The sequence below is a fragment of the Acartia tonsa genome, chromosome 1, assembly GCF_053477335.1.
Source record: "Acartia tonsa isolate MP-2025a chromosome 1, ASM5347733v1, whole genome shotgun sequence".
Lineage (NCBI taxonomy): Eukaryota > Metazoa > Arthropoda > Copepoda > Calanoida > Acartiidae > Acartia > Acartia tonsa.
Window position 1 is genome coordinate 62,062,839 of NC_137260.1, and position 20,106 is coordinate 62,082,944.

The 20,106-nt window shown below is 40.1% G+C and overlaps 2 protein-coding genes across 3 annotated transcripts in view; one reads left to right on the forward strand and one right to left on the reverse strand.

Moving 5' to 3' along the window:
- LOC145315711 (uncharacterized) overlaps nucleotides 1-1,697 on the forward strand; it is a 38,515-nt gene extending 36,818 nt beyond the window's left edge. Inside the window, exon 11 of the mRNA XM_080155778.1 lies at nucleotides 1,078-1,697. Within this exon, the coding sequence (XP_080011904.1) occupies nucleotides 1,078-1,171 (94 nt within the window). The 3' untranslated portion in view covers nucleotides 1,172-1,697. The remainder of the gene's footprint in view (nucleotides 1-1,077) is intronic.
- Nucleotides 1,698-4,564: 2,867 nt separating this feature from the next.
- Nucleotides 4,565-19,486, reverse strand: LOC145325886 (uncharacterized). Of its 2 annotated transcripts, none has more exons than XM_080168879.1 (14): nucleotides 19,349-19,486; nucleotides 18,962-19,099; nucleotides 18,705-18,822; nucleotides 18,155-18,266; nucleotides 17,653-17,691; nucleotides 17,009-17,310; nucleotides 16,302-16,395; nucleotides 15,488-15,686; nucleotides 14,948-15,067; nucleotides 14,414-14,482; nucleotides 7,274-7,341; nucleotides 6,640-6,742; nucleotides 6,196-6,288; nucleotides 4,565-4,961 (listed from the first exon to the last, which is right to left on the reverse strand). In XM_080168879.1, exons 1-14 carry the CDS (start codon nucleotides 19,433-19,435, stop codon nucleotides 4,863-4,865), a joined length of 1,641 nt encoding a protein of 546 aa, XP_080025005.1. In that variant the 5' UTR covers nucleotides 19,436-19,486; the 3' UTR covers nucleotides 4,565-4,862. The 2 variants fall into 2 exon arrangements, with proteins under 2 accessions (XP_080025005.1, XP_080024997.1); XM_080168871.1 differs by having other exon boundaries at nucleotides 17,653-17,694.
- Nucleotides 19,487-20,106: the final 620 nt, after the last annotated feature.

Here is a 20,106-nt window from a genome sequence, read left to right on the forward strand (position 1 = left end):
TAGGGTAATAAGCAGCTCAATGTCCCCTCCCACCCTGACAACTTTTTAGTAGCGTGAAGAAACTTTATAACTCACTTTGTCTGTCTGTCCTAAAAAGAGAAATGTTCCTATTATATATCCAACATGTGCCAAGAGTTTATATAAAATAAATAAAATACTCGTAAGTGAAACATTTTAGTAGCTACTCTATAATTTGATTTGTCTGACCGTCCTAAAAATAGAAGTATTTCCCCCTCCGTACATCCTGTTCCAAGAGTTTATATAAATCAAATAAGTACTAATAAGTACAATTTTTTTAGCGAAGAAACTCTATAACTCACTTTGTCTGTACGTCCTAAAAAGAGAAATGTTCCTATTACTTATCCAACATGTGCCAGGAGTTTATATAAATTAAATAAATATTCGTCAGTAATAACTTTTTAGTATATCGAAGCTACTCTATAACTCACTTTGTCTGACCGTGCTAAGAGGAGAATTATAAACTATTTAGCCTCTATGTGCCATAAACATAAACCTATATTTTTTGTTGGAATGTTTTACTGACATATGCGCATCTACATTATATTTATCTTGGCCCTTCAGTCTGTTTTTTCTTTCATCTGGTCGGCTATTCTTCTTACTTTTATGTTTAATACTAGCGGCTACGCCCCTTTTAGGCTATTATGAGCACTTGAGAGGGGGGAAGTGAAGTCGACCCTCCACTTGCAATTTTAGATTTTTAAAATCTTCTTTTTGGGGGGTGGAGGTTGTACAATGTACAGTTACAAATGTTACTTTAATGGATTTATTATTACTTGGATTTTACACCAGATTTTCATGTTCTGTAATTAAGTGAACTCTCTTCCCCCATCCCTTTCCCTCCTACTGGATAAACGGCCTTACCAATAAATGCGAGGGGATATTACAACCTAAATTGACGACAATTTTTCTTCTGTCATAATATCCACGTATATTCTACATCCATTGTTACTTTGATGTTAGTATTAGGGACATTTCCACATTAGGCTTGATATACTATGTATTACTTATAGTATATTTCAGTCAAAATTATCTTTTAACACGTATTACTCCTTTTAGGAAAGAGGCGCAGGAAAGCTCTTACTCTCAGAGAACATTAAATCTCAAAGATATTCTACCCTTTACAAGAAACCTCATTCAAGATATCATGTAGAATTTGTTATACTTTTTTGTTATGTTTTGTTATTTTGTTGTTATTTTTTAGTAGCGAAGCTACTCTGCTCTATAATTCGCATTGTCTGTTCATTTCTCTATGGAAAAAATGTGATTTTCTTGGCTTATCTATTTGGTTAAATGTACCCCTTACCAAAAAGCATCCAGCATGCAACTTAATTGGTCCGTCATTCTATTGGCCATACTACTAAAGACGTAATTATATATTAAAAGGTTTCGTGATTTTCAATAACTAATTATTATTACTTATTTTCTCCTCTTCTTTTTTTATGATAACTAGATATCTCCACTAAAAGTCACTTTCGTTGGTTCATCCATAATTTTGTAGTGCTTCGCTTTTTATGCATGTTATCATCCTTGTTACTTTGCTGTTCTATAAGTTTTTAGTCCCTAAAAATCTAAGCCAAGCCAAATTCATGTCTTAAATTTGTGACTTCAAATGTTCTTAATGTTTAATTATACCTCATTGTAAGAGAAATCAACACGAAAAAATAAGACAGATCATCATCCAATTTTCTTTCTATACACACTAGTTACGAAGGACGGACATCTTACAATATATATATAGTAGCTTTGCTACAGATTAATATGTTCTCTAAATAATTTGTTCATACTTGTTCTCTAAAAGTTGATTATTAAAGATCCGCAATCTTAAAATATCACATTGAAATTTAATTACATTTAGTCTTAACACTCTTGATTATCATGGTGTTAGACAGCCATTGAATAAATTCTATTTTGTTTTAAAATGATTTTACGGATGGACGTACAGACGATTATACTCTAGTGTTACAATACCCCTTCTACAATAAACAAATATTATCAATGAACAATTTATATCACGTTATCTTATTCGTTGGCTCAAAACTAAGCCCTACTACAATGAAAATGTTCTCTAAAGGAAATTTAAAGTTTAAGCTACGCTGCAATAAATGCGCCATACTTGTTCTCTAAAGGCTGTTTCTATAGCACCTAAATACCATAATATCACACTAGAATATAAGCTCAATGAGGATGAATATTCTATTGTGATTCTTATGATATAAGTCAGCTTTAGAACCAGCCTTAGTTTCTAGTCAAATGATATTCTCAAGATCGTTATGGTGATTAAAATTTGTTAATGTTTTATTGTTCCAGGATTGTTTTTGTTAGTAATATCCCTCTGATTCATCAGTGGACCATGCATAAGCCCCTCACCCCAATTTCCAGCTATTAACACTATAGGGCTTCCTAAACGCTACATTTGCAAACCTAACCCCCCAGCAAAGATTATTTTATTTCGATCAACTGAAAATTGATTACCCATTTGTTCCCTAATTTCCGAATAACCCAACTATTGCAAAGCTATTTTCAACTACTCCGGTCAAAGGGAAAGGATAAACATAATTTTATACATTATACATTCAAAATTTAGATTTTTCAATTTTTGATTTTTAAAAAGTTGGAAGCTTTTTTAGATAGTAGTAAATATTGAGATAGGATAAGGGTGATTCAAACAAAATCGGAAACTAAGATTTAGCTGACCTTTATTTCTATAATTAAGAAAAAAGGGGATAGGGTTGTATATGCTCCACTATTGATTTAAAGGATATTACCAATTGTTTTTTTTTTGTTAATTATTGTAATTTGAATATTAGTTATTTTGTTGTTTCTCATTTGTTAGGTAAAATAAAATTGTTCTATTTTTTAATACCTTTTTTCTACATATTCAATTTAAATGTAGGGTTGGGCCGGATATCTGGCCAACGTTCGATAACCGGCAAATTACCGGATATCCGACTGGATAACCGGATATCTAAAATGGCCGGATATCCGGCCCAACTCTATTTAAATGTAAGGATGACAACATGCATAAGTAGCGAAGCACAAAAACTCATGGAGCTGATTGTGGAAAAGGAGATTGAAAGAGGAATTGATGATTTGTTATAAACAAGAATAGAAATATGTTGGAGAAAAATTCACGAAACCTTTTTAACATATATTTTTTTTTGTAGCATGACTGACTGGCCGACAGACAAAGTAAATTACATACTGGATGCTTATTGGTACAGGGAATATTCGTAAAAAAACGTTTCTGTCGTCTACCTAACCATCATTAGCGTTACGGACTGACTGACACACAGAGTGGATTAAAGAGTAGTTTCGCTTCTAAATATAACAAGGATGACAACATCCATAAAAGTGAAGCTTTGAAACGGTATGATATACGAACATTATCTCTTATAGAGTGTCAGAACTAAATTTACAAAATAAAAATATTAAAGTTTTGACAAAATTTTACGTATATTTGTTGCAAAACTTCTCGAAATACAGAATTCTGTTTAAGGACATACTGACATTTTTAGGACTTGATTATAGAGATGCTTCGCTTGTAATCTTGTACCTTATTGTAATAGGAATCAATAATCCAAAAATCAGATCAATCGGATGATTATATCACATAAAAATTAAAAATCAACATGTTCAAAATGGACGTACGGACATTCTGGTAACGATGATAGAGTTGCTACGCTTTCTAAATCGTACCAAACTACTGCAGGAATCATCATGCAAAATTTGAAATCGACAGGACAATTTTAACTTGCCTAAATTAAAGAAAAAAGCTATCCGTTATGTACGGACGTACCCTAATTATAGAAAAGCCTCGCTTTAAAAAATGATTTCGCGTTATTATTTTGAAGACACAGAGCAGTCCAAAATAATATCATATGTCTTCAAAAATTTTGTCTGTGTATGATCCACTTTAGTTCAAGTGCCATATCGGTCCAGCGGTTACAAAGATCCTTCGCTGTAGACACACAAACAGAAGACATCTTGTTACTTTTATATATAAGAATAATATATTGATATTAAAAGCGAAGTTTTTCTATAATTAGGGTCGGTCCGTCCGTCCGTTACAGTTAGCTCTTTTCGTTAATTTAAAACAGGTTAGAATTGTCCTATCGATTTTAAAAATTGCATGCTGATTCCTATAACAGTTAGGTATGACTTAGAAAGCGCAGTAACTCTATAAACGTTACCAGAATGTCCGTACGTCCATTTAAATCAAGCTGTTTTTTTACCTTTTGACAACAAATTTTTGAATGTTAAAATTATCCTATTCATCTGATTTTTTTAATACTGATTCCTATTACAACAAGGTATAGTGTTATAAGAGAAGCATCTCTATAATCAAGTCCTAAAAACGTCAGTATGTCCTTAAACAGTAACATGTATTTAATCAGTTTTGCAACAAATTTACTTAAAATTTTGAATAGGCAAGGCATATGCATTAATATTCAGTTCTGACTCTCTACAGATGTTCGTTTGTCCTCCCATTTCAGAGCTTCGCTTTTATGGATGTTGTCATCCTTGTTGAAATTAAAATTAAATGTTTAGAAATGTCTAAATTTTATTTCATTAACTTTAACTAAGAATTAATCTTTTGTAAACATACAGAAAATGGAACAATTTATCAGGGAACTTAAGGGATAAGACATTGGACGATAAATTAATAAACATTACAAATGATAAATCATTGGTTGAAAAGTTTAGACAGTACTAGTTTGGAACCATATCAATCAAAATCTAATTAAAGTACCCAAAGGTTTTAGCCAACAAAGATGGTTGTAAAACTTTGGGTACCAGTTAAATTTACAGTCCAATGTTTCCTCCTCCCTGAGTAATAAAAGTTAGCATAATTGTAAATTCTGTATGTTATCATCTTGTTGAAGAATGTTAAACATTGAAAATTCTTCTCCCAATAGTTCACTCCAGTCTAGGTTCTTCAACTGAAAACAAAGATGACAACATCCATAAGAAAGCACTGAAACGTTAGGACAAACAGACATTAACACTTGTATAGTGTCAGAACTGGATAATCAGAATATAAATTTATAAGAGTCGAAGCAAAATTGTAAGTTAATTTGTTGAAAAACTGCTTGATACAGGATAATGTTTATGGACATACTTACATTTTTAGGACTTGATTATTGAATTGCTTCGCTTATAATATTGTACTTTCTTGTCCCAGGAATCATTATACCAAAAATCAGATCAATCGGATATTTAGATCACATTTGTTGTTAAAAATGTAAAAAAAATCAATATGTTGAAAATGGACGTACGGACATTCTGGTAATGTTAATAGAGTTGCTACGCTTTCTAAATCACACCTAACTATTACAGGAATCATCATGCAATGTTTGAACTTAAAAGGACAATTCTAACATGCCTAAATTAACGAAAAAAGCTATCCGTTCCAGACGTACGGACAGACGGAAGGACCAACCCTAATCATAGAAAAGCTTCGCTTTTAAAAATACCTCTTGTTAATATCTTGTTGGAGTCAGTTGATAACAAATAAGGGCCAGGCGTTAAATTCTTCGATTTCACGACCTTTGTCAGGAAGCCCTAACTGTGAATGCGTTGCGCCTGCTTTGATTTCACGACCTTTGTCAGGAAGCCCTAACTGTGAATGTGTTGCGCCTGCTTTGATTTCACGACCTTTGTCAGGAAGCCCTAACTGTGAATGTGTTGCGCCTGCTTTGGACTAAGGCATGCCCCCTACTATTACTAGTAATGTCCTCTTTAGGAATGAACATCAATTTATTTCCCATTGTCTTATCCTTTTAGATCCCTAGCATATATTTATATTTAATGTCTAAGACGACCTTTGTAAAACATTTGACATATTTCAGAAAATAAGAGGTTGCGCGATTTCTCCTGTACTACAACTAGACAAAATTGTTCTTGATTTGAAAACATACCAATGCTTTCCCCCCAAAGTGCCTCTCGAACACTGAACCCACCTTTCCTTTTTTTAAATGAATTAAAAATAATTTTGTGGGTGGTGAGGTTATTGTTTTCATCAATCCAATGCCTAATGACCTAACCTAAGTTGACCTTAAGTAAGATAACCCCCCCCCCCCCCTTATATTCAATTTATTTCAAAATAACGGGAGGCGGCCGTGAGGGGGGGATCCTGTGTTCCAAAAGGCACCTTGAAAGAAACCTCCAACCTACCTGTAAAATATCCTGAGCCATTTTCTCATTGCCTTGAGAGGGCACACCAGTGAGAATTGTAGAGGTTACATATTCTTCATATCTTCTTGCCAACTAAAAATATATAATAAAGACGTTAAAATAAGGAGACATTTATACTTAATTTTAGAGATGCTTTGCTTGTGACATTATGCCCAATTATCCTAGGAATCAAAACAGTAAATCGGATGATTATATCATATATATACAATATTGCTTTTAAAACATAAAAATTTATGTTGCACATTTCTGGTCATGATCATAGAGTTGCTACGATATTTAAATTGTACCTAAAGGAAACAGGATTTATCATGCAGAGTTTAGGACAATTCTAGCATGCATAAATTAAGATAAAAGCCCTCTGTCACGGACGGAAGGACGTACAGAAGTACCCTAATTATAGAACAGCTTCGCTTTTAAAAGTACCTCTGCAAGGCATCTGCGTTTAGTTTGGTATGTGAGTTGATAATATTGATTATGTTTCTTCTGCATGTGGCGGTTCAAATTGTACTTCTTAAACTGGGTAAATCTGAAATCATTTTTGGAAGTTAGGTGTGATTCAAGGACGTATATGGAATCTAAAGGGATAAGACAATCGCCGATAAATTGATGTACATCCCCAAGGATGATACACAAAATTACTCCTTCTCTAGATAACAAATACTGGTTGAAACGTTTGGACACTTTATGAACCAAGCAATCAAAATTCAGTAAGTCCCCAACGAATGAGAAAATGTTATTTTAAAACTTTGGGGACTAGTGTAATAAACAGTCCATTGACCCCTCCTTCCCTGCGATTATACCCCTCCTAACATCCACACCAAGTTTTTATATAAAGACATTAAAAGTTGTACCTACAGCTGTTGATGTCAAATGCATGACATTATTAGTAAGAGGAGGGTGTATGCCTTGCCCCCCCCCCAAAAAAAAAAAAAAAAAATATTAAAAAATACGCAGAAATAACACACAGTTAGGATTTCTAGACAAAGGTCATGCAATCAGAGGGTTGGTTGTCCGAAATAGTTGGGATGTTCGTGTAATGGGAAATTTGATACTTTACCTACAAAAGCAAAGTAAACAAATGATTTCTTTTCCAAGATTGTAGCACAGATAAGTCTCGGACCAAATCTAAATCATCAAATTTAGGTTCTGTGTCTAAAACACAAATTTTTTTTTTCATTACCAATATTTATATTTGCTTTAAACTAAGCTACTTTATTATGCCTCTAGAGGCAAGGACGGGGAGAGAAATCGACCCTCTATTTTAATTTTAGTTTTGAATGTATTGTGGTATCCGCCTAGGATAAATGGCAGACACCAGAGTTCAAATGACTACGGCAGTGTGAACAGACGTGGACACCTATACTATAGAGAAGCTACGCTTCTCTAGCAATCACTAAATAATAAGCAGAGTCTATTCAGTTGTTTCTTTATTGAGGGTCTAAGGATTACTAACGTTATATACAACAAACAATAACTACACAGATAGGAATAAATAATCATAAATGAAATCAATATAATACATATACAATAGTCAGTTTGGGCAATAATGATCCCCCATCCCTGGAAAGGGTGGGGGGAATTAACAATACAGCTTAACCATAATAAGGCTGTCAGAATCTATTATTAATTTTAGGCATAGGGAGGGGGTCGGCAGACCCCTTCCCCAGGACTCGGGGGAGGGCCTTTGGCCCTTCCCCGAACCCAGGTCAGGGTTGCCATAGGCATGGCTCACGGTTGCCGAATACCACAACTCTCCCCTCGGAAGGCTGGGAGGGGGTCTCCCTGCCAGACTTCCGACAGTGGTTGAGGCCTTCGGCCCGCTCCTTAGGGCTAAGTTAAATACAAACGATAATGATTCAATGGAATCCTAGTGGTGATTTTCAGGGCTGATAGGCTCCCAACGTGGGATAGAAGGTAGAGGCTGGCTTTTGTTGGACACGTAGCTCGGCGCCAGCAGGTGTCAGGTTGGCGTGTGGCACAGCCGCTGCGGGGCCGGTCAGTAACGGGGCGTTCTGGTTGTTGTTGGCAGCGGCTGGGGCACTGGCTACCAAGTTGACCGTCTGAGCGACAGCCTGGCCTCCCGAGGGGCCGCAGGGCTTTCCAGAGTGTGGTCCAGGCCTGCCTGGGCGGTCATTCCCACTATCGGCTGATTGCATGGACACCATTTCCTCGGCTGCTTCCCGGCCGATAGGAATGGCATCCCAGTCTACTGAAAAGTCCCGGGACTTGGCATGGGTGAGTCTGGCTCTGGCCAAGGCCTTACGGTACAAGGTTGGGTGGTACAGGAACACTTGTGACATCGCATTCATGGCGGCCCGTACACCTCCTTGTGCGGCTGCCAGGGAAATGATGGTTAAGTCCCCCAGCAGTTTGAGAATTAACAGCAGCAAACACAGTATGGCTGTGCCATCTCCCCACTCGTGAATAGCTTGTCTGAACCCAGCCCAGACATCCAGGGCGGCTTCTCCTTCCTCCGCCAGTCGGTTGATATCGTAGGACACGATCCCATGGTCTCCGGTGGCCGAACAGCTACCTTGCTGAACGCATGAGCCATAAGACAGGCCGGTCAGCATGGCGGCCTTATACGCTGGGAACGCTAGCAGCTGCTGCCAGTCGTTCAGCTCAGCCTGCGAATACAAGCCTCCCGAACTAAAGTCATCCAAGGGTTCTGTCAGCAGCTGCTTGGGCGTATCCAGCGGGGGTGGCCTCTTCTTAGGTGCGGGGGTTAGCTCTATCCAGCCTTCCTCCGCGTGCACAGTTAGGGGGTAGGTGGAGGAGCAGGGAATCTTGGTGGCGTGGCCGCTATACACCTTTGTCACGGCATCTACGAATCCTGTGGGTTCCACTGGCACTTTGTCCCAACATTCATTGCTCTCACGGACAACATATTTGTTGCGTTGGCAGGTAAGCTGGAGCAGTACATCTCCCCTCAGTACAGAGAACGTGCTCCCCTGGACACGCACCGGGTGGGCCGGGTCTAGTTGCTGGAGCTTCCAGCAATTGGCCGCTACTTCTTCTGCCGCGGTGCTTCTCATTCGTGTCTCCAGGGTAAATCCAATGTAACCTGCATGTATCTGGGCCTGCAGGGGGACATCCACATCCCTGGCCGATACTCTGGGCAGCGCTGCCGCGGCCGGGTCAGCTGCCACGAACAATGCTGGGTGGTTGGTGGCATGGGCCTCAAAGTCGCAGTTCACTATTGAGGTGGGGGTGGTCATGTTGATGAAGAATTGGGCTTGATGGTCAACCAGGAACGCATCCATCACTAGGCTAGGCTGGAGGCTGCGGATCAGCCTCAAGGGGCAATCTCTCCCCAGGTGGTCCCACACGTAGGTGGCCTCCCCAGTGATGCAAGACAGCTCAGAATGGGGACATTCTAGGGTCAGGTGGTCAGATTGGGACTCCACCCGTCCATTCTCCACTACATAGGTCTCTTCCTTGACCAGCAGCCGTCGTTCCTGGAGCACTAATTCATTGCGGTACAGCTGGCCCTCGAAGTGGACGTCCTCCCCTTCACAACCCACCCCCTCGGGGCTGTTGACCAAGGCGCCCACCATATCGAGGGTGAAGAACAGGGGATGGTTCAGCTGGAACGTCAGTGGCTGGGTCTTGCCTGGCAGCGTGTAGACTCGGTTCCTGGCCAGGTCTCGGCACGTTTCTGGATCAATCTTGGTTGGCCTCATGAGGGTGGGGACCGAGGTCACCTTGAGGTGACCCCATACCCCACACCTAAATGTCCACTGGGACACGGTGAGCTGACAGCTATATCCTGTTGTTTCCCTAATCTTGACTTGCTGCAGGACATGTACCTCATGGCCCAAGGGCACCTCCTGGTGTAGCGGTTCCGTGCTACACATCTTCTCCTTGTTGTAGGCTGTGACATGGGTGGGGTTGGCACAGTCCCACCCTACCAGGACGTAGCTAGTTGTAGGCCACACGGCTGCGAGCAGTAGTCCCCACAGAACCATCCACCAGTGTGAGAATCTACCAGACAGCCATCGACCTCGCGCACGCGGCTGGGGATCTTCGGCTCGGACCACGGCTGCTTCTTGGGGCTGGACACGGCTGGGTTGCTCCTGGCTAGATACAAATTTCCATTGAGCGTTATCTTTGGGTGCCCGGGGCATCCCGATACCCTCCCCAATGACAGACTGACAGGCGACTGGCGCCTGCCTGGGTGTCGGCTCCCCTAGCCCCAAGGGGTCCCTTCCCTTGTCCATGGCATGCCCAGTGGCATAGGGCTGAAGTGCGTGTGGCACAGGCTCGCCCTGGATTACGTCCCTCCCCTGTCCTAGGAACTCAGGTGCATGTGGCACAGGCAAGTCCTTATATCCCCAAATTTCAATCTCCCCAGCCTCTGGTGCGGGAGGCACAGGCAAGGCTGGAGGGTTACAATACTTTGGATACAATACATTTGTCAAATTTAACTTATCCTGGCTCGACTGGGAATGATGGGCAGCTGGATTCCCTCGGCTGGCAGTGGGCGCTGGATGGTGTATGGCTGGGCTCTCCCTACGGGCTGGTGGCGCTGGCTGACTGGGGGTGACGGATGTCACCCCTTCCTCTGGGGCTGCTGGCTCGTTCCAGGATCCAGGTATCTCGGTGGCGGCGACGGTTGTCGCCCCAGGCACCAGGGTGGGGGCGCTGGATAGCACCCCCCAGTCATCGCAGGTGGCGGCGCCGGATGGCGCCCCATACATCGACTCCGATGCGCTGGCTAGCGCCTCCTGCCTCTCTCGTTCAGCGGCCGCCAGGGCCTCTCCGTACACCGTCTCAGTGGCGCTGGGTAGCGCCCCTCCACTCTTGCTGGGTAGACTCGGTCTGGCAGGCCCCATCATGTTGAGGCTGAAGGGTGGGGGCCTCAGGACTTCTGGCTCGGCGATGTTATTGGGCTGCACGAACTCCGGCCCCAGGTGGTTGAGGCTGAAGCCCAGGCCAACCCGGTTGGGTTCAGCCGCTCCTCCCAGTACGTTGATTCTAGCTGGGACGGTTCCAAACTGCGGCATTCCGTCGGCTCGGCCCGCTGCGTTGGGGGCGGCTGCTTGCTGGGGTGTTGCTGGGGGCGCGCTCCCTTCCATGTTGGCTACTCTGCTGGGCTTTCCTGGGGGAGCGCCCTTGTCAGCAGTGCGCCTCCGGCCGGCTACCTGGTCCCAGTCGGCTCTGCACTCGGCCGCCGTATGGCCGGCATAGTGGCAACGGTCGCACTTGGCAGGACGGTCACGGCGTGGCTGGGTGCGTCTCTCTTCTAGGCTGACCTCCATAGGCGTCGGACAGTCTCGGACTCGCTGGCCTTTCCCATGGCAGCGGTAGCAGCGACCTGGAATCTTGTCATCTGGGGCGACCTTCCCCATCTGGTGGAGACCCGGAGCCAAGGCGCCAATCTCCATTGGCTCCGACTCATCATATTGGGGCAACTGGACGCTGGCTGATCCCGTGAGCCCGTCGGTGGCGTCCACTAGGCACATACCCTCCTTCAGCTGCTTGGAGATCATTGTGACGGTAAACATGGCTCGCCTCGTGTACTCAGGTACCGAGGCGATCTCATGACCCATCATTTCATGTTTCACATTAGCGTTACGAATGCCACGATTTAATTCGTCTATCAACAATTCAAGGTCCTCATGGCTATAGGCCTCCCTATACAATGCACACTCTGTGGATATGTATGCTTGTATAGGTTCTGTCGAGTGTTGCCTGTAATCCCTGAAGGCTTGCTTCAAAGTCTGGGATTCAAAGGCTGGACGAAATACCATTTCACACTCGGCCTTGACTTGTTCGTATGTCAAGGCTTGGCCTGCCTTGCCAAACAGATGAGAGGCCATCTCCGCCGCTTGCCCCGCCAGGGATAGTAAAAGGGCGTTGCGGCGGTTTAGTGTGTCATGGGGAGGCACACGGTAAGCCGCCCATGACATCTCGAGTCTCCGGATGTGGGAATTCCAGGATTGCTTGGGCGGTCCTCTATACTCCGGCAGGTTACTCAGCATCAGCTTGCGGTACTCGGCTGGAGCCGGCTGGGGATCATCCTGGAGCCATCCTTGGAGCTGGTCGCCTCCTGGCGCTTGCGGCTGCTCCATCGGGTCAAAGGTTCAGCGGCGGGACACGAAGTTTTAAGTCAATACTATAAATGGTTTACACTTGAGGCTTTCTAGCCTAGCAGCCAACACTGTTTATCACTAGGTTGGTAGTTTAACTACAAAGATTTAAATTAGGTGTACCCAAAGTACTTGTCACTAGTTTTCTGAGTTGTAGAGTAGGCTGGTAGGGGTAGATAGCTGTTGAGGGTCTGAACTGCTGTCAGGAACTGATTGGGTTTTCCTTTATCACACTATAGATAGGAGGGAGAAGCTTGCAAGTCTTGTTTTCTAAAAATATCTCTGTTGGATGCTATGGAGTAGCTCCGCTCCTGTGTGTGTGTGTGTGTGCATGAAATATCCTTTCCTTGCAACGCGCTTACGCACCGTCAGATTCGCGCACACAGGTAAAACGCGCACCTATCCCTCAACCCGCTCTCTCATTGGTCCGCTTTGTCTTATTCGTCCGTTGAATTTTGTTGTGCGTCCCGAGCTCTGCTGCGCGACCCGTAAATGGCGCTCTGTTCTCCCGGTCGCTATCTCCACACCGCGGGCGGACTTATTCAAGTGTGGGTAGGAAGGGGGAGCGCGTGAGGGGACGGGGTAAAACCGTTCGTTCCCCCCTATGGAGAGGGGGGAGTGCTGTGGGTTTGAGGTAACTGTGTGGTGAGGTAATTGTGCCCTTTCCTTAATCCTGGGCTTATTGTTATGTCACCTCGATTGTATTTTCTTCAATGGATGGTGGGCCCCTCCCTTTCCGTTGGAATAAGGGGTGTATTTGTTGTGCTGGAGGCTTGGGGGGTTAGATTGTTTATCAATGTATTGTTATATTACATCTAGGTTCTATTTTTGGCTTTATCACAATACACAACAGATTTGCTTACCAAGCCTGTTCTATTTTTAGTTTTTATCACAATACACAACAATTTGTTTACCAATCCTTGCTCATAAATCTATTGTTCAGCCTTCACACTAGGGTGGTAATCCCTACAATGTGATATAATATCTGCTTTTCTAGATGGGTGGCTGCGCTGTAGCCTCTCAGGATACTTGGAGTTAACGTAGTTTTCTTCTGCTTGGTACACTACACTCGTATGTTCGCTCGCAGCTATTTGGCTTGTTTCAGCCTGTCGCCGGCAGGGAATGTCCCGTCCTGCAGCGCCGTGTATCCGAATCCGGCTGGTGGCGGCAGGGAATGTCCCTTCCTGCAGCGCCGCTGGTTTGAATCCTGCTATCTCTTGCAGTAAATGTTGGCCTATTTTCAGCCGTTTACACTTAGTTGGCCTGTTTCAGCTCGTCCGCAGGCCTGTTTCAGCCCTTGAGCGCTCAATTCTCCGTTAGATGTCGGCGCTTCTCGTGGTTCTCCGTCAAGTTTCGCTGCTCTCCGCAGTCTCTCGTCCGATTTCGCTACTCTCCGCAGCTCGGGTTCCGCCACACTTAGTGGTCTTTCGCTAGATTTCGCTTCCACAACTGCCGGATGCAGAATTAGACCTTGCTATCCAGGGTGGGTAATTCAGGTTGCTTGTGTCAGTTTTGCCAGTTTCACTGCTGGGAGTACCTTAGCCTCAGCTGCGCGTCTGCTCTACACTTGTGGTTTGCCGTAATCTCACACAGCTGTCACCAAAAGTTGTGGTATCCGCCTAGGATAAATGGCAGACACCAGAGTTCAAATGACTACGGCAGTGTGAACAGACGTGGACACCTATACTATAGAGAAGCTACGCTTCTCTAGCAATCACTAAATAATAAGCAGAGTCTATTCAGTTGTTTCTTTATTGAGGGTCTAAGGATTACTAACGTTATATACAACAAACAATAACTACACAGATAGGAATAAATAATCATAAATGAAATCAATATAATACATATACAATAGTCAGTTTGGGCAATAATGATCCCCCATCCCTGGAAAGGGTGGGGGGAATTAACAATACAGCTTAACCATAATAAGGCTGTCAGAATCTATCATTAATTTTAGGCATAGGGAGGGGGTCGGCAGACCCCTTCCCCAGGACTCGGGGGAGGGCCTTTGACCCTTCCCCGAACCCAGGTCAGGGTTGCCATAGGCATGGCTCACGGTTGCCGAATACCACAGTATAACAAACTTAAAAATTAGTCAAAAATACCTTTTTAAAGGCACCATAATCTTCAGTCCCAGAAACAAGAGCGAGATCAACCATAGAATCACTGGCCAACTATGTAGTTAAATATAAAAGGATTTGTAAATAGGATAAGGAAAGTAAACAAGTTTAATAACCAATAAAATATAAATTAAATAGCAAAGTACATTTATTCAGAATGTTATGACAGTTTTAAAAAAATAGGTTTCCATCATATTTAGTTCTGTGATCAAAACATGTCAAAAATTGCCAGGAAACAAAACCTTTTATTATTGATTCATTTTTAAATATCCGTCTCCAGTGGCATGCATAGCAATTCACCAAGGAGGGGGGGTTTGGGTGTAAAAACACTAGGAGTTGAAACAAGGGGAAGGAAGGCCTTCCAATGTTAATTTTAAGTGGGGGAGGGGTGGTATGGCAAGCCACTAACAGTCTCTACAAATAGATTAATCAAGTCTAACTTCATTCTTATTGCTTTTACCTAATAAGCTTACAAGAACTCTCTAGTCCCTATCCCAAAAATTACATATCCGTTGATTCCTGATGCAATCCGTCACAATCCTCAGCCCCCTCCTCTCCAGCATAGTCCAGCTGGGTCTGTAGCAGATCTCCGGCGTAGATTTGTCTGTTGTCATACACGGGTGCGTTGCTCTCATAAATCTGACATAGTTTTGATTTGATACATATTTATGAAAATGGTCAAATATATTTCAATGCTTCAATTTCAGATATGCTTTTTCAGGGCGTTTAACAGAAAAAAAAAACAGGGGGGATTCTAGGTTGGGGGGGGGGGGGGGATATTGTTGATTACACTGGTTCCTAAAGATTTATAACCAAGTTTTCTTATTCGCCGGTCCAAATACTATGGGTACATTTATTTTTTGATTAATTGGTTCCAAATTTGTTAAAATTTTTCAACCAATTATTTAATCTACAAAAGATAAAATTTTGTTTATCGTCATTGGGTGTGTATGCCAATTTATCCTCTAGTGCAACTCATTATGTTCTTTATACAAAGAATCAACAAAAAAAGGGTTTGGTAGTCTGCTATAATTACGAAATTTTAACGTATCAAAATACCTTGCGCTTCTTGGATTTAGGATATTTTTCCTCCACAAATTTCGATGGACTCGTAGACTGATGACCCAATGCAAAAGACGTCGGAGAAATGTCAGTTTTAGCTTCAGGTTTAGCAGAAAAGAGTTGCATGTGTTGAGATGGGGTGATGATGGGGAGAATATGACTAGTACTACTTGTGCAAGTGATTGCTTGGTTTCCACTGAAATAGAGTCATTTAAACTCAAAATGTAAACAAATAGGTTTATTGAATTAATTAGGCGGTTTCTCTAGTCCGCACAGAATCCTATTGCCACCCCTTATTCTGAAGTAAATTGGAAAAAGGGGGGTGGAGTTGTTTATGTTTGTTTGTTTATTACTCTAGATCAGGTTATGTTAGGTTGCATTAGGTACCGAAGGGTTATGTCACCGTAGGAATAGTCCAAAAAACTACCACCCACTTAATTTAATTTCATTTAAATTTTTCTAAAACAAATATGGAAAGATTCAGTGCTCGAAAAAAAACTTTAATTAATTGTTTAAACTATTTACCATTTTGCTTAACCAAAATACCAAAATACATTTTACTATATATAAAAAGATAACTCATTATTATACATTTATTTTTTTAACTTATTGCATGATGTTTAATAAATGATAACTACATACTGACTGCCTTAAAGCAAAGCCTTGAATTCCAATGTGCGCTTCACTATACGTGGAGCTGGTTGTACATTTTCGCAATGATGCAAATATATTTGCAACATAATGGATAGAAACTTAAATACAATAATACTTCTTGAGGGAATTTCTCAAAATCAAATGCAGGTTAAATCACCTAGAAGATGGTATATTCTGGTTTACTGTACACGAAGGAAGTATTTCATTGACTGGCAGGTGGCAGCTTGTCACGGCAGTTGACTCTTTTCCACCTAAAAAATAGAAGAAAAAAATATCTATAATACAAAGTAGAACGATGTCTGTCCGTCTGTCTGTCCGTCTGTCCGTCTGTCCGTCTGAAGCTTAAGATCTCGGTAACCACTGAACCGAATGGATTCTACTCTTCAGGGTATATACCTATTGGTCCTGCGGTGGTTTTAAGCTATTTTCTTGGGGGGTGGGACACCCCCAACCCCCCCAAAAACAAAAAAATCCCCCCCATTTTTTTTTTTTTTTTTTTTTTTTTTTTTTTTTTTGGTGAAGAATTCTTTTGTAGAAATATTCTTTTGAAGAAGAATTCTTTTGTAGAAGATTTCTTTTGTAGAAAATTTCTTTTGTAGAAGATTTCTTTAATTCTTCTTATTTTTTTTTTGAATTTTTTGTTGTTGTCATCTCTTGTGGCAAAGCCCCTAGAGGCTAGGGGCGAAGCCGCTAGTATTTTATGAAGTATTAGGGTCATTTTTTCAATAAGACTACTAAATCAATCAAAATCTCCATTTTGTTTTACATCGCTTCCGGGATGGTTTTGGGATATCTTTTAAATTTAATGTAATTTTACTGGATTTTTATATAAAATTAAACACAAATGGATATTCTTTCTTTTACCTGTTTGAATTTGAAAACTTATTTGATTGCTAGAGATTGCTTTTGAATTCGCAGCTGATGCTGGTATCAAACTATGTGTATAATTCACAACATCATCTAAAACATTTTCTGTGTTACTTTGCGCTGCCTTTTTAATCTCTACAATATTTGTAGCTGTATAGGTATGCAGTGAAAGGCTTGTTAAGGGAGGATTCTTTTGGTCTACACTTGTGGTAGGAGATACATAAAGGTTTATTTGGTTTTCTCTTGAGTTTGATGGTACACATTGTCCTTCCTCTTTTCTGGTTTCAGGTGCAGACTTTCTAAAAAAAAGAATTATGTAAAGAAAATTAAAACTAGGATGAAAAAATCCATAAGTAGCGAAGCACAAAATATACTTTTATATGTTTTATTATTTATATCTTTTTAGCATTACTGGCAGGCCAAGTAAATTATATACGGAATAGTATAGGGAACCTTAACAAAAGAAATTCAGCGGCCTATCTCACCAACCGAGAAAATCACATTTCCCCCATATCGTTACGGACTGACGCACTGAATTATAGAGATGAAAAGCAAGGAACGTACCTAATCCATGATTTTTTTCTTCAAAAAATGTCCTTTTTTACACGAGAACAAATTAACTCTTTCTTAAAAAATCTTACTTTGCTATCTGAAATCCCACTGACACAGGCGATGAACTTCTTCTGAAATATTTTTAGTTTTGATAATTTTCTTTAATTGATAATTAATTCTGACATTTGGAGAATAGGTACTGCTTTCGCTCAAATCTGAAAGTTCGTGAGTGGTCCAGATGCAATGTAATGGAATAGATATAGAATATGTGGATAGAGTGAGAGATTCTCGCAAACACTGATAATATGCTACTTCCAGCTGGCTATTATAACAATAACCCTCATACACCTCCTTTATCCCACCCCCTTCCTTTTTACTGAAGGAACGAACTGACCAATAAATAAGGACTATTGCAGCAACCTAATTAACGAGAAAATTTCCTCTGTCATAGTATCAACGTATTCTATATCCAATTGTGAAGGAAACGGTTAGTGAATTTTCTTAAAGAATTTGCTATAATATAATTCTGTTGTGTTTTTTTTATGTTTAAATAGCAAACCATTTAAAAGGAACCTTAAAACTAGATGTTACCTTTGTGTTTCAAAATTGCGTAACTCATGTCCAGTTTTATCTTGGTTCATTGAATATATTTGCGAGTGCTCCACTGCGTTGTCTGGTGAATTCTTGTCCGGACATTTTAGCCCTTAAGATAGAACCAGTCGTAATTTAAATTTTGATTTAATATACCAAAATCAATTTATGAAGAAATAGAAATAAAGCATTAATTTTATACGTATACAATACTTTGTTCCTCAACAAAAAAACACTTTATTAAAGTGACAGGATGTCTGTGTGTGTATCTGTCTGTCTGTACGGAAGGATCTCACTAATTGCTGAACCAATATAATCCTCCTTTATAAGTTCTAAGAGGGTCTATAACTTTATGGGAAGAGGATACCACCAGCCACCGTCTAAAGTGAAATCGTCTCTAATAAAAGTCCCCCTAAATTCTTTAATTCTTTTATTTTAAACTAAAATTAAAATGGGCAGGTCGACTCTTATCCCACCACCTTTATTGCCCCTAGAGGCCTCTCGGGGGCGTAGCCCCAATTATTTTATATTTCGGAAGATAAAAGTTTACCTTTAATTTGTAAAGATTCTCCAACTTTCAATAATTGATCAACTTCATTTTGACTCACAGAAACTTCACCAAAGTACAATAATGCCAATAAACGTTCAATCTCAATAAGCTTAACATCCTGAAAAGATTATGTTTTAAAATATCTAAATTGAAGAACAATTAGTTAATCAATAATTTTTTTATGTCAGTTTTATAAAGCAGCAAAATTAAAAAGACTTTTTAAAAATTCTTTAAAAACATTACAAAAATTTTAATACTTTGAGAAAAATGATTGGTTGAAGATTTTTATCCAGATTTTGGAAAATGTTATCAAACCAAGGGGAAGAGGCAGATAAAATTTCTTGGTGGCTGTGAATTATTTGACCTTCCACACATAGCATCACATTACAAAACCTCTGAATAGCAAATTTTGACTAGTATTGTGTATAGTAAGTACTGTATATTGTTTGTTGTTCAACAAGAATGAAAACAGCCAAAAGTAGCAGGAGAAACAGAAAAACAACAAGCATGTTGAAATATATGTAGACAAATTTTACAGGAGAATCTTCAAAATAAATTCTAAAAGGGATAAGGTTTATTGAAATGATTTCAAAGTTTTTGTATAAAATTAATAATTTAAGACTTTTATTCTTAATAAAGTTTACCTGTTTAGAATAATAAGATTTGTATGCTTGTGACAAAATAGAATCATGCTCAGACAGAGATAATGTTGCAGGACACGAACCTGACATCTTCTTCTATATCTTGTAATTAAAAATTAAATCCTATTATATAAAGTAAAGTTTTATTGGTTTGTCTTTTGAGATATTTTTTAACCACTGAACCAAATTGAATTCTCCGCGTTAGTAAAGTTTCTGATACCCAAGTCCCGGATTAATTTTGAATATATGTATTTGTATGTTTTTAGCTATTTTTACGTTATTATCAATTCAAAGCCCATAGATGCAAGAGAAGTATCTGCGAGAATATTCAAAATATAAATTTAAAAATCAAAGTCATATGATAATTTAAATTATTTGGAATACCTGAAAAAAAAGTGATCTATTACAATAATTAAACAAAACATAAACATCCATTGAATTTATGGAAAAAAACTCTCGAAAATAAAATTTTGTCCTAAGAATAAGTTTAAAAATAAATATTATTCTGATTTGTTTTTATTTATTTTGAAATTGTCTGTTTGTTTACATTATTGTGCTTTTGCCGCGTTCAGTTTTATTAGGGTAACAACTTTTTATTAATAGTTTTTATTTATTAGTTATTCATGTATTATAACTGTTTTTCACTTTAACTTTTCCTTTACTTATTTTTTAGATAATTGGGCAATGAGAAAATGTCAACCAATTCCAATTTTTGATCTAAATTTAGTCAAAATAAACTATTTTTAATAAAAAGTTTGACA

What these genes read in the sequence shown, in the direction of transcription:
- LOC145325886 (XM_080168871.1), bottom strand. Translation starts at nt 19,435, where the DNA reads ATGTCAGGTTCGTGTCCTGCAACATTATCTCTGTCTGAGCATGATTCT. An exon ending in AATCTTATTATTCTAAACAG is followed by an intron (nt 19,100 to 19,348) that starts GTAAACTTTATT and finishes TTTGCTATTCAG; the next exon opens with AGGTTTTGTAATGTGATGCT. An exon ending in ATTATGGTGCCTTTAAAAAG is followed by an intron (nt 7,342 to 14,413) that starts GTATTTTTGACT and finishes TTGATGATTTAG; the next exon opens with ATTTGGTCCGAGACTTATCT.